Source organism: Cuculus canorus, chromosome 1 (assembly GCF_017976375.1).
Source record: "Cuculus canorus isolate bCucCan1 chromosome 1, bCucCan1.pri, whole genome shotgun sequence".
Taxonomy (NCBI): domain Eukaryota; kingdom Metazoa; phylum Chordata; class Aves; order Cuculiformes; family Cuculidae; genus Cuculus; species Cuculus canorus.
In genome coordinates this window covers 123,941,111-123,956,767 of record NC_071401.1, presented here as the reverse complement: position 1 = coordinate 123,956,767, position 15,657 = coordinate 123,941,111, and the positions used below count along the sequence as shown (strand labels likewise).

The following is a 15,657-nucleotide window of genomic DNA, read 5'->3' as shown; positions in this document are numbered from 1 at the left end:
TTTTAGTAGCTCTTTTGCTGACAAAACAACCAAACATGACTGATGACTTGGCAAATAAGCCTGAGTATTTAATGACCAACTGCAGAGAGCTCAGGGCAGGTGTTCCTGGACAGGTGTAGCTTCCACAACATATGGAGGATCACTCACTGTCACCATGGCCAGCTCGGGCTTCCCGAGCTCCTCATCCCCGACAGCGAGCCACTTAAAGTCACTGAGGAGAGGATTCACCAGAAACAGACCTGCTTGCTCCCCTTGCAAGAGTCTCTAAAGCAGTTTGTGCCAAGCACAGGAGGGAGGAGCACGTGATGGGGAAAGCAGGGACCCTGCTTCCATCCCATGGGCAGCAGAAAGGCTCCCACCTCCTAACAGTTCACAACTGCTGCTCTGCCTTTTTTTTCCCCTGCAGAGCTCTGACTCAAATTGTTTCACTGCTGAGCAGAGAAAGGCAGAATGACAGTGACACCCGCAAATCAGGGAATTATGGTTGCCCACCTACCCGGGGCACCATTATTCCTTCCCCTGGAGAAGGGCAGCGGGACTGAAGGCACAAACCCTATTTGAGGTGCGAAGGGCCGCATAGCTGAGCTTGACTGGGACAGCTGGGAGACATGGAGCTGCCTGGGTGCCCATCAAGACACCCCTGCAACTACTGGGCTGGAGAGTGGAACTACGGAAACCAGCAGGCAGGGCAAAGCTAAAAGGACAATTTTAAAAATTGATGCTTCAAGCTCCAGGCACAGAAGCAACAGGGAGACTACTCCAACCATTCCTCCCATCTCTTAGGCTTGAGGTGTTTTCCTTGTATTTAATTGAATTCTCTGATTTTTTTCTCCTTGCTCTTTGCTGGTCTCTAGCCTTCTCCAACCTCTCTCTCTTTCAATGCTGCTACCACCTTGCCATTGACACACTGCTCATCTCTGCTGAGCTTGGTGAGCCCATATGTTGCTCTTCTACCTCCTACGTCGAGCCTTCCAATTGCTGTTCAGCATAAGGTTTTTCTCACATTCCTATTTAGAGAAGAATATGTGCTTCCTGGCTAGAAACAAATACAAACTTGGAACAAGGTCTGAGACTACGGACTGTGGAAGACATGTGGAGGAGGAATCTCTTCTATTAAAATGTTTATCCAAAACTGGACAGCCTTTGAGGCATACAAACCCTTCTTCAGTGCAGCACAAAAGCAATATTCCCACTACCCCAGTGTCTCATCCTGTATTCTTTACTCTGCAGAAAGCAAAATACGCCAAGAGCAGGACATTCTTGTACAAAAGAAAAGGCTGCTAAACACAGAGTAGGGGCAGTCCCACAAGGCGAGAACCCATCCCACGTCTGACTGAGCTGAGGCAGCACCATGAGCAGAGAGGACTTCAGGTTAGACTCACAAACAGCACAATTCAACATCAAAACCTCCAAGTCTCACTCCCCACAAAATACCTACACCAGTTCTGCCAGCCTCCCAAGATCAATAGGTTTTTTAACTAGTGTCCATCTTCTCTCTCAAAGGGGACTGAGGGGGCCAGCATTTGCTTTCTTGTAATAAACCACACTGGAGTCTCTAGCCAGACTTGCCTACTTCATACAATACGGAGTACTGTGGAGTGCTTTACATGGTGTGACTGTACCTGCAAGCTGTGACTACAGCATGGACATCAGAGAAACCAGGCAGTTAAAAGATTAAAGGCTGGTGAAGTTCCTACAGGAGGCAGACGTTCCAGGTGTTGAGCCTTGGGCAGCAGCAGGGCAGTATCTCCATTTCAAGCACCTTCAATCAGCCCAGCATAGCCTCCCACCTTAGATGAGATCTACACATCTTCCTCCAGGACCCAGTGAAGCGAAGCTGGCCTTGCCTCAAGCAGGTGCTTCTTTTGGTTTAGCGCTTCATGGGAGCTGGTGCTCAACCTGCTGGTGTGAGCAGGCTGTGTTCAAACCACACGTGCTCCCAGGACAGGTTCAACAAGGCTGAGTGCAAGGTCTTACACCTGGGTTGGGTCAATCCCCAGTTTCAGTACAGGATGGGGGATGATGTGATTGAGAGCAGCCCTGCAGAGAAGGGTTTGGGGGTGCTGGTCGATGAGAAGCTTGACATGAGCTGGCATTGTGTGCTTACAGCCCAGGAGGCTAAACGTGTCCTGGGCTGCACCAAAAGAAGTGTGCCCAGCAGGTCGAGGGAGGGGATTCTGCCCCTCTTCCTCTCTTGTGAGACCTCATTTGGAGTATTGTGTCCAGTTCTGGAACCCTCAACATAAGGAGGATACGGAACTGTTGGAACAGGTCCAGAAGAGGGCCATGAAGATAATCAGAGGGCTGGAGCACCTCTGCTATGAGGACAGGCTGAGAGAGTTGGGGTTGTTCAGTCTGGAGAAGAGAAGGCTCTGAGGAGACCTCACAGCGACCTTCCAGTACCTGAATGGGCTCCAGGAAAGCTGGGGAGGGACTTTTTCCAAGGGCATGGAGTGATAGTACGAGGGGAATGGCGTTAAATTGGAGGGGGAAAGATTTAGCCTAGATGTTAGGAAGAAATTATTCACAATGAGGGTTGTTGAGGCACTGGCACAGTTTGCCTAGAGAAATTGTGGATGCCCCATACCTGGAGGTATTCAAGGCCAGGCTGGATGCAACCAGATCCAATGGGAGGTGTCCCTGGCCATCACAGGGGTATTGGAACTGGAGGATCTTAAGGTCCCTTCGAACCCAAACCATTCTATGATTCTATGACTCGGGGATTTATCCTGCTTATCGCAGCACTGCTGTCCTCTCCTCACAAAGCCTTGTAATCCACCCTGAAGGTGCACAAGGGTTTTCCAGGCACTTGCACTGTTCATGCAAGGCCCATGGTGAGGACTCACTCCATCAGGAAATTTTCCCCCCTCCTTCTGGTACTCCTCCCCCAGTCTTGGCTCCAAAGCACTGCCTCACTTGCTCCCTAACTCACCCAGCAGCAAATGCTGTGACCATCACACAAGCACATCACCTCCCAACAGATCTACCACTGCAGCTCTTCATGCAGCTTCTGGGTAACCCCATGTAGCAGGGCTCCATGCAGCCATGCCTCAGACCTCTGCTCCAGCTGCTGGAGCCAGGACTAGAGAAGAGAGGGAATGGATGGTGCTGATAGCAGTACCATCACTGTGTGTTACCATGTGCCCTCCAAGCAGAGCTCTGGAAAGAGCGCAACCTGCACACGCCAGATGTTCTCAAACAAATTTTTGGTTCACAAGTCAAAGAACTGGAAGTGCAGCACTTGGGCTCCTACAGCAGCCCTTGCACTTGCAGGGAGGGCAGCACAAAGCATATGTTGCAAAAAAGCTGTCAGGTCAAACATTTCTTCACTTCTGTCTACAGACACCCAGGTGTCCCCATCTGCGCAGCAAGTTCATAACCACGCTGGGCAAGACAGAGCACGACAGCCCCACCAGAGATCCCTCATAGGAGCAGTTCAGTCTTGCAAACTACAGTAAGGATTTCAATTTTTTTTGCCACCCCGACTTCCTGGCAGCCTTTCCTCATGGGAAGAAAAAACAAAGCTGCAGACAAGCCTGTAATATTTCAGGCAGACCAAGAATATACAGCAAGGCTGCAGGGTGGCTGAGTAGAAAATGTGGGCTCTCCTCAGCCTGACACTCCTCTGCTGGTGCTACTCAGACAGAAACAAGTGCCACCTCTTTCCCTGCAATCGATGCTGACACTGTTAAGGAAGAGAAGCTCATGCTTCACAACAAGCCTGAGAAACCCTACCCCTGTTTCTAGCATCACTGAACATTCACAACTACATCTGGATGGCAAACCTGCAAGTCAAACCCAAAGTACTGTGGTGAACACAGCACACAGAGACTACCACCTTCAGCGTGTGCTGGCGTGTCCTGCCTGGAATGGGGCTACGTCTCTGTAGCAGTGCAGCTCTGCTTGGCAAGAGAGCAGCGGCAACCTCTTGTGTCATTCCTCCTCCAGCCCTCCCTTCACTCTGCCAAAGGCACTACAGCGACAAACAAGAGTGTTTGTTCTTCACTCCCATTTGCCCCGCAAAGGCAATTTGGTTAAGAGAACAAGCAGATCATCTTTACCGATGCTCAGGAAACTGTGAGGCTCTGAAGGATGACAGCAGCTGTGTGGCACCACTGGGCAACCCCCCGCCTTGAGTGCTCCTCTTTGCTGCGAGCTGGAGCAAGAAGAATTCAGATCAGCCTGCAGAGCAGGGAGCCAAGAACATTGATTTTATTGACCACTGTGACAATGTCCAACTTTTAGAAAAATAATAAAACCCAGCTAATGCAAAACCCTTCTAGGAAATACAGACTCCTCGGAGTAGAAAATCACCAGAGTCTTCTGCTCTGGTAAGCACAAGTAGAATGAAACCTTTGCATCATAGGGTACATGTACATACATCAAAGGAAAAGTGCTCAGACAATGAAAACAGTAAGGACAGCAGGCTTCAAAGAATACTTTTTAATTCAAAATTAGCAAAACAGGTCACATTTCACATTTGAGACGCAAGGCCTGAAATAATTCACACCTTATTCTTGTTTTTTAAATAACTGAGAATTCAGGAAGAATGCAGAAGCCATTTAAAAAACTTATTTCAGATGCAGAAATGTTGGAGAGGAAAGAAGTTTGGTCCCGCTCTTTAGTTAAAGAGACTCCAACTGCCCTAAAACCTCCTCCACACCCCTAGCCCATAAGGGTGCCTGCTTCGCCAAGTCTGTGGGAGGAGAAGTCCAAGGCTGCTGGACAGCCTCCCCATTCCACCTCACCTCTTCAGCAAGGCAGCAGGAGCCAAGGACCTGCCTGAAACACAAGGCCGCAGCTTCACCACACCATCTCTCTTAGTGTCACTTGAGGACAGCACTTCATGTGCTGCGAAGGAGACCGTCATGCTGACCATCACTCTCATAGAAGCCACCAGAGAGAAGTGAGGCTGTTCAGTATGTGTGAGAGGCTGCAAGAGCAAGGTGGGAGGTTCTGTCTCTGGCAGAGCGCTCGTGGGCAGCTCTGCTCCACATCTCCATCCAACACTGCAGTCCCTTGCCCTTGTTTCTTTTGTTACCATGGCTCACCACCACCTACGGGAGGAGCCTCTCCAATAAAAAAAGAAAACAGTGCCCCAGCACCACTTCAGCTTGGAGTCCTTTGCTCACTCGGCGGCTGTGGGTGAGGAACCAAATGCTCTCCCAGTGCTGCTGAAGGGCCTCTTTGAGGGGTACAGGCACTGTCTGCCGACGGTCTGCTCCTCTGCTGCAGGAGGAGCTGCACTGCTTTTCTCAAGCTGCTCACCAGAGAGGAAGCGGAGCACATCAGCAGAGAGGAAGGGAAGCAAAGGTCTTAACCACACCTCCTGTTTCCTTCCTCTTCAATGGCTTCAGCCTCCAGGTCATGCCTGCCCCAGAGGGTGCAGTGGGAAAGCAGCAAGGGTGGTCTTCCCTCCCGGTCCTTCCTCAGATACCATAGGACCCCATCGTGTTTGCTGTAGGATCCAGCTCCCCTGCTCCCACGGGGTTGTCAGCCATGGGAACAGGCTCATTCCCCACAGATGTTGGTGTCCTGGTGCCTTTGGCTGAGCAACTGGGGATGCCCCCGTCCCTTGGGGACTCAGAACACTGGGATCTTGTCCCTGCGCACCATGTCCAAGTCATCATCCAGGGTCAGCAGGACCTGAGGAGGAAAGCACAAGGCAGCTTCATGTCTCGCTGGCCAGCCCATGGCTGGGGGCAATGACCAGCTCCCAACAGGATCTCCTCACAGGTCGGTTCCACTTGGGCCACGTCTCTAGCACGTACAAGAGCCACAACAGCAACCCATGTGCCAGATTAACTTTGTTTCTGTAACGCTTCCAGAAAGTCATTCTGGCCACACAGCTGACAGGTAGCTCTGCCTATGTTGCTGCAAGGATCTGAGCAGATAACCCTGCTCCAACCATGATGGAGATGCTGCTTGTAAATGGGTGCCTCATCACAGCATCCTCTAAAGTGCCATCCAGGAGGTAGCAGGATGGGAATTGCTTGACGACAGCTCAGATATTACACGTGGCCAGGCAAGGAGTTTGTGCCTTTCGCAGCCAGGGTTAAGGTCTCCCTCTCCGCTGCTCAAAGCACCATGCTGTGACCCCGTCACATGGTGACACTTCCACCTTTGCCACTACACAGACAACCAGGACTGAAAAGAGGTACCAAGTAGAGGAGCCCAGGATTCAGCTATAGAAGTGAGGGAAAGCCCAGGAGTGAGCTAAGCTCTGTGCCAGTGACCCTAATGGCAAAGGGAGTAGGATTCCTTTCTGTGAGTGGCTCACAAATCCATGAGAGGTTTGGGCAGACCAGCAGCCCTTCAGCTTTCCCACAGCAGCTAAGACCTACAGCTCCAGAGGGAATTTGAGGCCAGGAGCTATGGGGAGCAACAATGCAAAGGATAAAGCCTGATCCCGTTGACGAGGAGCATCCCACTGTGAAGGGTGCCTGGAGGGAGAGGCAGGCAGAGGAGTTGGGGCAATTCTGCAGGGTCCTAGGACAGCCACAGTAAGAAGGACAAGAAGGAACAGTAAAGAGTGTAGAGAGTGAGGCTTAGCAGGACTCACCAGGAAGGAGAAGAACAAGGCAGCTGCGGAGAGGAAATGCCAGACGTCATGGTCATCAAAGAAGCCCAGCAGGATGCATGGCCGGTTCTTTTCCCGGGATTCTGCAGGAGTCTCCTAGGGGAGCGGGCAGGGAGTCAGGACCTGATATCCACTCACACAGGGTCCTGACTGGCCATGCTGGACCCTCAGGAGGTCATCTTATAACACTCCATGCAGGAGCCAGTAAAAAGCACTGTGCCGGCCAGGCATGTGGCAAGAACAGGACAGGAATCCAATGCTATACTCAAGACCAGGAGATGGATCTGTGGACACAATCCATGGCTGTGGGGTACCCTTGGATCTTCACATCTGAGGTCCTGCATTGCACAGGCTGTACAACCTCCACCAGAACACCCTGCAGCAAGCTCCTCACTTCCATGGAGATCATGTTAGAAGGCATCCAGGCAGGATTTAAGAGACTCCCAGACCATGGTGAGTCCCCCACAACTCTAGGCAGGTTATTCCCCATTGGCAACTACTCCAGGGAGGAGTCTTCCATCCAGCACTGGTCAGGATTTACCCAGTTTTTTTTTTTCAGATCCCCAGCTCCTCCTTTGTCCCTTGATGTGGATCAGTCACCTCTGGATCCCCTGGTCTCTCCACAGCTACATGCATGCAGTCATTTTTGGCTCAGCACAGCTCCCAACACTCCCTTCCCAGTCTGCTTGAAGGAGTTAATCCCTTTCAGCTCTCCATGAATAGTACAGGACTCTTCCCCAGAGTAGTTTTTGTGTAAAATGGACAGTAGGAAGGAAAGATGATGAGACACAGAGACAGACAGAAGGGCAGTGAAAGGGGAAATTTACCTCCCAGCTGCTGAGGTTTTGGAAGAAGAAGTAGAGGGCAGCTGCCCACACCACTGCTGTTGCCATGATGCAGAACAGGGGAATGGGCAGGAGCTTCTCAGCACTGCGGAGCTGCAGACAAGGACACAGTCTCATAACATACCACGAGTTCTTCCCAGGGGCCAGAACCAGGCATAGGGTTGACATGCCATCCTAGACCATCTGCAGGTGCAAAAGGTTGCCCACCCCAGGGAGACACAGCCCAGCTACCCCCAAGATGGCTACACACCATCCCTTCCCAACACCTTGCATCCACTCTAAGCCCCACAGAGACCTCTCAACATCCCTCTGCAGCACTACAGGAACCCAAACTGCAGCCAGAAAAAAGGCCCATCCCTTCCCATCTGGAGACAGGCACCCCAGGGATGGCTACAGCTCCCTCCTTTTACCTTCATGATGATGTAGAAAGCCAGATATAGCAACAAGTTACAGATAAAGATGCCCAGTATGTAGGAGGCGAAGTCTCTGGGCCGATACACCAGCCCAAAGATAGCACTGAGAAAGAGGGAAGAAGGGACATTAGACAGCCTATTTAACTAGGGACAGACTACATCTCCAAACTGAGAACCAGCCGCTGCCCCTCCAAACCACAGGACACAGCAACACTGCTACAGCCTCCCAAATCCCTGGAGGAAATGCACCATTCACCTCTGCTCCCTGCTGAACTAACTTGGCCACAGTCAGCCACTGAGAGCAATCCGAGACCCCAGAGGATAGACAAGGGCCACGGGTTGCTTCCAACTCATGACCAAACACATCTCAGTCAGTAGGAGCTGGCCCCCAGACCTGTACCTGTAGCACAAAGCATTTGTCTGAGAAGCAGCCTTAGCGAAAAGCAAGAGCTTGAGGCAATGATTTTACACCTCATCCAAGGATGGATCCCTCTCATTCACGCAGTTACTGCTGAGCCAAGCTCTGTGACTGTGACTAATGAGCATCTGTCAAGTTCCCTGCATCTTGGCTGTGCCAGAGACCTTCTCACTACATGGGAAGCACATGTACAGCACAACACAGCACCACAGCACCAGCCCAGCCCTACACAAGCTCACTCAGACGTGAGCTGTGCTGTTTAGAGATGGCTCACGGAGCTCTGTAGTGCTGTAATGCTTCCCGTCAGAGCTCAACAGATCAAGCTGCTTGCCAAAACATGTCAGAAGGCCCCTAGCACAGGATTACTACACAGACACTGCTGCATTTCCCCACCACTTCAGGCCACCTGTGTGTCAACACTGAACCCTGCTGCCCATGTGCACAAGTACGCAAGACACTGACATCTCACTACTTACAAGGACCAGTTGACCAGGTTTCCAACAATGAGCAGCACCATCCTGTCCTGTAGAGAAGACACTCATGATCAGGTGAAAGCAGAAAGAAATGCAAAAAGGGTGCTGAGGGAACTGGGGCTGTTCAGCCTGGAGAAGAGGACGTTGAGGAGAGACTTTATTGCTGTCTACAACTGCCTGAAAGGAGGTTGTACAGAGGTCCGTGTTGGCCTCTTCTCCCAAGTGACAGGTGATAGGGTGAAAGGGAATGGCCACAGGTTGTGCCAGGGCAGGTTCAGACTGAACATTAGATAAAAATTCTTTACACAAAGGGTTATCAGGCACTGGCAGAGGCTGCACAGGGAGGTCATTGAGTGACCATCCCTGGAGGCGTTTAAAAGACCAGTAGATTATGTGCTTAGGGATATAATTTAGTACTGGACAGGTACAGTTGGGCTTGATGATCTTAGAAGTCTTTTATAACCTAGAGATTCTATGATTCTACCCCAGAAAGGCCACGCTGCACAGAGCCACATATCCATTCCTTGAATGGATGCCCCCAGAGAGCAACAGCAAAGGCAAATCTTATCATGCTCGTGTCACCTTTGCTCTGATGTTTTATTCGCCAAGCCTTCGATCAGAGGCTTGAGAATGGGGGGTAAACTGCTCCAGCAGAGATCTACACTTAGCCAAACATTTTGGGGCAGTGGCAAGAAGGGACGCAGGGAGCATCACTTTTTTCAAATAGCCACAACTCTTTCCTCTGTGCATTGCCTAGAGAGTTAGTGATCCCTGAGGGAGGTGCTGAGGTGAAACATCACCTACCATGTACAATGGTCGACTGCACTGCTGGATACAGTCCGTGTACAGCACCATCGCTGCCCGTCGAAATATCCCCAAGTCTGCCAAAGAAAAGGATAAACAGACAGAACAGCCATCAGAGTGAGTGCCAAAACGCCTACAGGGCAAACATGCATTCACCCCCCAGCTCACCACAGAGGACACAGCCTGCGAATGCTGGGGGTGTCAACAGATTTCATGTTTTGCCCTTCAGGAGCAGCCTGTGCTGAGCAAAAGGAGAGCCACCACAGGATGTGGATCGCCTTTGGCCAGAGTGACAAGTTAAAAAATATTCATCCCCTTGCCATTGGACCTGCCCAGAAGTCAAATAGATCCTGGCTGTAAGTGTAAACAGGCTGGCTTTGCAATCGCATCTCTGGAGAACAGATGTTTATGCAGGAAGGAGGAAAGCACCTTCTTCCATGGAACAAGCTGCTAGAGCAGGGAAACAGCAGAAACTCATTCTTCAGCCCTTAAAGGGGCCCAGAGGGCCAGAGCGCACTCGAGACTCTTCTGCTCTCAAAAATCATTGCAGAACCTTCACTGGAGAGCCATCAGTGGCAGTGGGGATGAATGGACAGGCACGCATACACACGCCTCTATTAACAAACGTGAAGCTTGAAAAGACATCTTACACAAAGATCAGAACTCTCCAGTGCTCTATACCCCCTCCCTGCCACGGAACAGGACTGTCAGTGTTGCTGGCAAACTGGCTTCACTTCTCAAGAACCAACCCCAGGTGGCACTCCGGCCTGTCTCCCCAAACGTCCATGCATCCCTGGATGCTTTGCCACTGCTCGATCATTTCAACAGAGAAAAATGAGAGCTGCTGAGTTACCTGAGTCAGGGCCATCTGAGGCAGACAGGAGCAGAAGAGGAAGGAGAAAGAAGTTTGTAAGCAGAGCACAAACACCGGGTTCCCCACCAGACCCTCTCCCCCTCCATCCCATGACTGAGTTTTATGTAGCAGACAAAGCTGTAGCTGAAGGACAGGCTCCCTCAGAATCCAGCTCCTCTGCCATCACAGAGCAGACAGGTCCTGCTGACTCCCATGAGACTGGGAAGCAGCACAGCGCAAGGATTTCAGAGGCCAGGAAGAGCATCAGATGGATGAGAGGACAGGATAACCCAGAACACAAGCAGAGGCCATGGGATCGTGCTCACAGATGTGCTGCAGACGCAGCTCCCACAGGTGAGGATAGGAGGCCCCTGCACACCCTGCTCGGTCACAGCACTTACCTATCTTGAAGCGTCCCATGTAGTAGATCTGGGTGCTGAGAGCCAGCGAAGCCAAAACGTGGATCATTGAGAAAATAACCCAAAACCACATATCATTTTTCCCAAACACCTGAAAGCAGACATATTAAAAGCAAACTGTGCCTCAATGTGGAAGAGAAACCCCTAGATCTTCTAACCTGAAAACAGATCTATTAATCCAAACAAAGTCCAAAGAAGCAAGAGGAACTCAGCATTTCTGGAGACGAAACCATTCTTTCTGAACACCTCTTCAGAAAAGGATGACAGCTTGGAATGACTGCAGCTGACCCAAGGAGCAGAAATGCAGGGACTCCCAGGCTATGCGATCTCCCTGTGCTGAGGTGGGTAAGCAGCTATCTGGCCAGGAGCTGGATTTTTACAGAGGCAGTCAGGGAACCGACTGTTACTTTAACAAGTTCATCATAGTAGCCCAAAAAAGACAAAGCTGCTCTGCAGGCAATTGCACCTATTTTTACCCTTTCACTTTATTTAAGGACTGGAATTGACCTAGCAGGTTAATGCTATACTAAAATTTTAACTTTTCAGTTATACATTAAGGAGTTTAGAAACTCTGGTCTGCCATCAGGCTGTGACGACACACTCCGCTTCCCTGGGGCACAGCACATGCCTGAACATTTCTTTTTGTGTGTGGGGGAAAAAAAAGCAAACAGAAAAGCCACCTCTGCATGAATGGAGCAAGGGAGACATGCAGTTTATAAGCTCTACTCTCCAGCTTCAAAACATTCCATAAGAAAAAATAAGAGTATCCCAGAATAAAATTCCAGTGTTTTGAACCTGGTTGTGCAGAACTACCAGAGAGATTCTTGAGAAGCCTCAAAATCACCAGCTACTCTTGTATGCTTTATCCCAGTCTCCTACACAGGGATCTTTGCAGAATCAATTGTTATTCTCCGTTACATCACGTAGAGAGGATCTGACAGGCCGCTGGCACTCTGCTAGTTCAGAGCAAGAATTCAATGGACTTTGGTTGGGTACTGCCAAATGAAACAGAGTCCCTCAAAAACAGAGAAGCAGAGACCTCCAAGGTAAAGCACAGGTTGGGGACTCGGGTAAATCCAGCTCAACACCTGCAATATTATGAGCAAAGGGGCAAAGCCCTATACCAGCCTGATTTGTCAGTTGCACTTCCTTGTGATTCCTTCTGCTCCAGTACCCTTCTATAAGCAGGTACTCCAGAAACTTCCCTGGGAGCCCCTCAGCCTTTATTCTAGTCCTGCACCTCTCCAAAGATAGCAAGGCCAAGTGCAGGAGCTGCACCCAACAACACAAGAGTGTTCCAAAGGGAAGGAAGAGGCACAAGCAATTTAGGTAGAGCACACTTAGAGTCCTGGAAGCTCAAGCAGCCTCACTCCTCCTCCTCCAAGGTGAGCCACCCCACAAGAGACCAGCTGCATGCTTGGTCATGGGCACCTGGATGTCTGAATTTCTCTTCTTGAGGGTATGTGGTAGACAAAGCCCAAAAAAGGCGCTCACCTAGAGAAAACTGCTCTGCTTTTACCCTCCCTGTGAGCCCAGGAGAAGGGAGGAGTATGACCCAAGAGCACTGGGAATTCAAGTGCTACCAACTATTTAACATGCACTTATTCTATCCAACTGCTCTGCCCAATCATTTGCCCACTTAAGTTATGTTCCCAGCCACACGACCTCCCTCACAGAGAATCAGGTAGCCATACCACTCCAAGGACAGCCAGACAGATGACTACAGCAAACGAGGCATAGGCAGAGTAGGCACTGGCATTGATGTCTGGATGGCGGGTCTGGTAGAGCTTGAGCATGCACAGTCCTGCGATCATGTACATGAAGGAGGTGTCTACAGAGGGAGCACAACAGAAACAGTGAAAACAGGTACTGCCAGGAAGCTCAAAAAGCTGCTCCAAGCGCATATAAAGAATCGCGGCAGCAGGGACAAACCCAAGACTGGCAGGCACAAATCCCTACTACATTGTACAGCACTTTGTGCTTTGCAGTCTTGCAGAACACCTACCATGCTCTATGGCAACAAAAACCAGAGGGGCTCAGAAAATAACTGCCTGACACAGTGTAGCACAAAAATAGGCAGGGAATCACACAGCAGTTGAGGTTAGAAGGGACTTTTGGAGGTTGTCTGGTCTAACACACTCTGCTCAAGCAGGGTCAGCTGTGAGAGGGTTCTCCAGGACTGTGTCCAGTCAGGCTTTGAACATCCCCGCAGAAGGAGACTTCACAACCCCTCTGGGCAATCTGTTCAGTCTTTGACCACACTCAAAATAAAAAAAAAAAAAGTAATAAAAATAATCCTGTGTCCATATGGCGTTTCTTTTGTTTTAATTTGTGCCCATTGCCTCTTGTTCAGTCACTGAGCACCACTCAGAAGAGCCTGGCTCACTCATCTTCATCAGGCATTTACGCACACAGACAAGATCCTGCCAGAGTCTTCTCTTCCCCAGGAAGGCAAAGGAGTCCACAGAGGAAAGAACTTCCACAGACAAAGGCTTCCTAGTCTTCAAGCACTCAGCCACTTAGGCTGTGCGCTTGCTATCTTCAAACACTGAGCTGCAAAAGCAAAGGGAGATCTTGCCAGCAGGTCACTACCAGAGTACCAAGGCTGGAGAGGACGCTGAAATGCACTAGAGCCCAGCATCCAAAGCCTTACTGCCTTCTGATTGAGCCCCGGAATAAGCAGAGTCCAGGGAAGCTTGCAAGGATAGAGGGATAAGAAATGCCAGTAACTCAGCAGGAGACAGAATATGGCAAATCCTACCTCCAGCCCAAAACGAGAGAGAAAACTCAACTCACCAAACTGGAAATTTGAGTAATTAGGGCAGACATGGTAACAGGCACTGAGCACACCTTCCATCATCAGAGCGATGCCCATAGCATAAAAGAGACCAAAATGCTTTGGGATCCCATAGTCCTGGAAGAAAGTAGAGCTGTATAGAAAGTACCCTCATCATCCTGATAACAAATGAGCTTCCAGTCTCCATCACTTCATTCCTCCTAACCCTTATGCATGTTCTTCAGTCACCAGTGCAGCACAGAGTGCTATATGCAACCATAGGCCACACTGCACAGCCAGGTGAACCCTCAGGCAGCAAACCCAAGCTACTCACACACAAACTTCTGGCCTGAAGACCTCAGTATCTTGGTACTGACGTCTTGAGACTAAAAATCTCTGTCATGAACCTTGTACCATGTTATATCCCTCCCCAAAGTGAGATAGCACTGGGGACACAGAAAAGCAGCCTTGCTCCTGTGGTCAGAGGAGGAGGAGCAGAGCCCATCAGCACAGGTGAGAAGGCAGCTCCACCAGGATCTGGCTGAGATCTTATCTGAAAATCACAAGCAGCAGACCCTTAAAACTGCTAAGACCTTTACTAGCTACCAAGCTAGTGGGAACAGGTCTGTTTGTCCAGACCCCCCAGCACCATTGCCCACAGGCTTGCTCATTTTTTCATCCTCTACCAGCAGAAACTGAAGCGGCTGCAGATGCTCTGACTCCAAGCAGCTCTGCTTCAGACCTAGAGGCAGCCAAATTCCTCTGGGTTATTGTAGGCAGCTCTGTTCCCTCTTGCTAACAAGAGCGCCAAGAAGGAACTCTTGATTGTGTAAGACAAATCAAACCTTACTATAAATAAAAGCATCTCAGGACACTCCTGCTGCCCCAGTTCCTGCACAGTGAGTGCTGGAGGGAACGGCACAGTCACAGGAGTTGTTCCTCTGCTCATCTCCTTGTCTCTGCAAGCCCAGGCTGGGTCACCATGGCAATATGGTATCCTTTCACCCTCCACTCAGCCCCATGCGACCATGCCTCCTACCAGGGTATAGACATCTTTCCTCTCCATGGCCCGACGGTGGAGAATGTTCCTGCGTAACACTATGAGGAGGAAGAGAAAGCCCAGCAGCAGGTGGCCCACATTGCTGAGGACGTTGTTGAAGGCACTGCAGGGAAAAAGGTTTCAGACAAATGCAGCACAGCAGCAGGAAACTGAAACCTGGGCCACAATAAGCTGAATCCATTTTGCTCTTCCCCATCCTCCACCTTGGCAGCTGCCAAATACCTGCCAGTTTTACACCCCAGATGACAATTTTAGGCTGAGCAGTTCACCTGTCCCAGTGGCTTTAGTAATTTCTCTGTGAGATTCCCAACTCTGCTTTCTTTGCACTCCCACATTAGTTCAGAGAAATGCTGGACTGATTTCAATTTCTCTGCAGAGCTGCTGCTCCTTGGATACAAGTGAAAGTGCCCAAGAGAGCACGGGAGCATCTCATTGCTGTGCCATAGGTTTGCTGGGGGAACTCAGGTGCCACATGTTTCTGGGTGCATGTGCCTCACTACAACAGAAAACCACTTGCAGCAAAACTCTAAGTCTTAAACTCTCAGTGGTCTTTATCAACACAGTTACTGTGAGCCTGGAAAGGACAAAATCCTGACCTGGGCACAGCACAAACAAACACTCAGGAGGCACAAGACAATAAAGCAGTGACTGCAGGGCTCACTCACCTCAGCACACCAAGGGGATGGGCACACAGAAAGTTGTAGTAGCAAATGTCCTGATTGCCCGTCACATTCACTACCTGGACAGAGAGGAGGTGGGAGACCCAATATTAGCAAATCCTCAGTATTGTGGGAGGTTTGCTTTGTGAAACACTACATGCACACAAGGTGTACCAGGACACAGCCACGCTCTAGCTCTGGCACAGGGGAGTGAGTATGTGCAAGCAAAGCTTTTCAGGGACAGGGACAAGATGTTGCCACAGGCCACAAACCTGACAACAGTCTTCAGAGAAAACATTGTGTGTTCTCAAACCCCATCACTAAAATAGATCTGCTTGCAGATACCTGAATAACAGC

General features: G+C 50.2%; 1 protein-coding gene across 3 annotated transcripts in view; it reads right to left on the bottom strand.

Moving 5' to 3' along the window:
* Window positions 1-4,136: 4,136 nt before the first annotated feature.
* Window positions 4,137-15,657, bottom strand: part of SIDT1 (SID1 transmembrane family member 1) — a 49,699-nt gene continuing 38,178 nt past the window's right edge. The window contains exons 13-24 of one of the 3 annotated variants that reach the window (XM_054060934.1): window positions 15,307-15,380; window positions 14,621-14,744; window positions 13,602-13,719; window positions 12,500-12,636; window positions 10,788-10,896; window positions 10,387-10,401; window positions 9,534-9,610; window positions 8,733-8,779; window positions 7,836-7,941; window positions 7,408-7,518; window positions 6,563-6,676; window positions 4,137-5,646 (exon numbers count right to left, since the gene is read on the bottom strand). In XM_054060934.1, coding sequence (XP_053916909.1) covers window positions 5,584-5,646; window positions 6,563-6,676; window positions 7,408-7,518; window positions 7,836-7,941; window positions 8,733-8,779; window positions 9,534-9,610; window positions 10,387-10,401; window positions 10,788-10,896; window positions 12,500-12,636; window positions 13,602-13,719; window positions 14,621-14,744; window positions 15,307-15,380 — 1,095 coding nt within the window. In that variant the 3' untranslated portion in view covers window positions 4,137-5,583. The remainder of the gene's footprint in view (window positions 5,647-6,562; window positions 6,677-7,407; window positions 7,519-7,835; window positions 7,942-8,732; window positions 8,780-9,533; window positions 9,611-10,386; window positions 10,402-10,787; window positions 10,897-12,499; window positions 12,637-13,601; window positions 13,720-14,620; window positions 14,745-15,306; window positions 15,381-15,657) is intronic. The other 2 variants (XM_054060922.1, XM_054060928.1) reach the window with 2 other exon arrangements.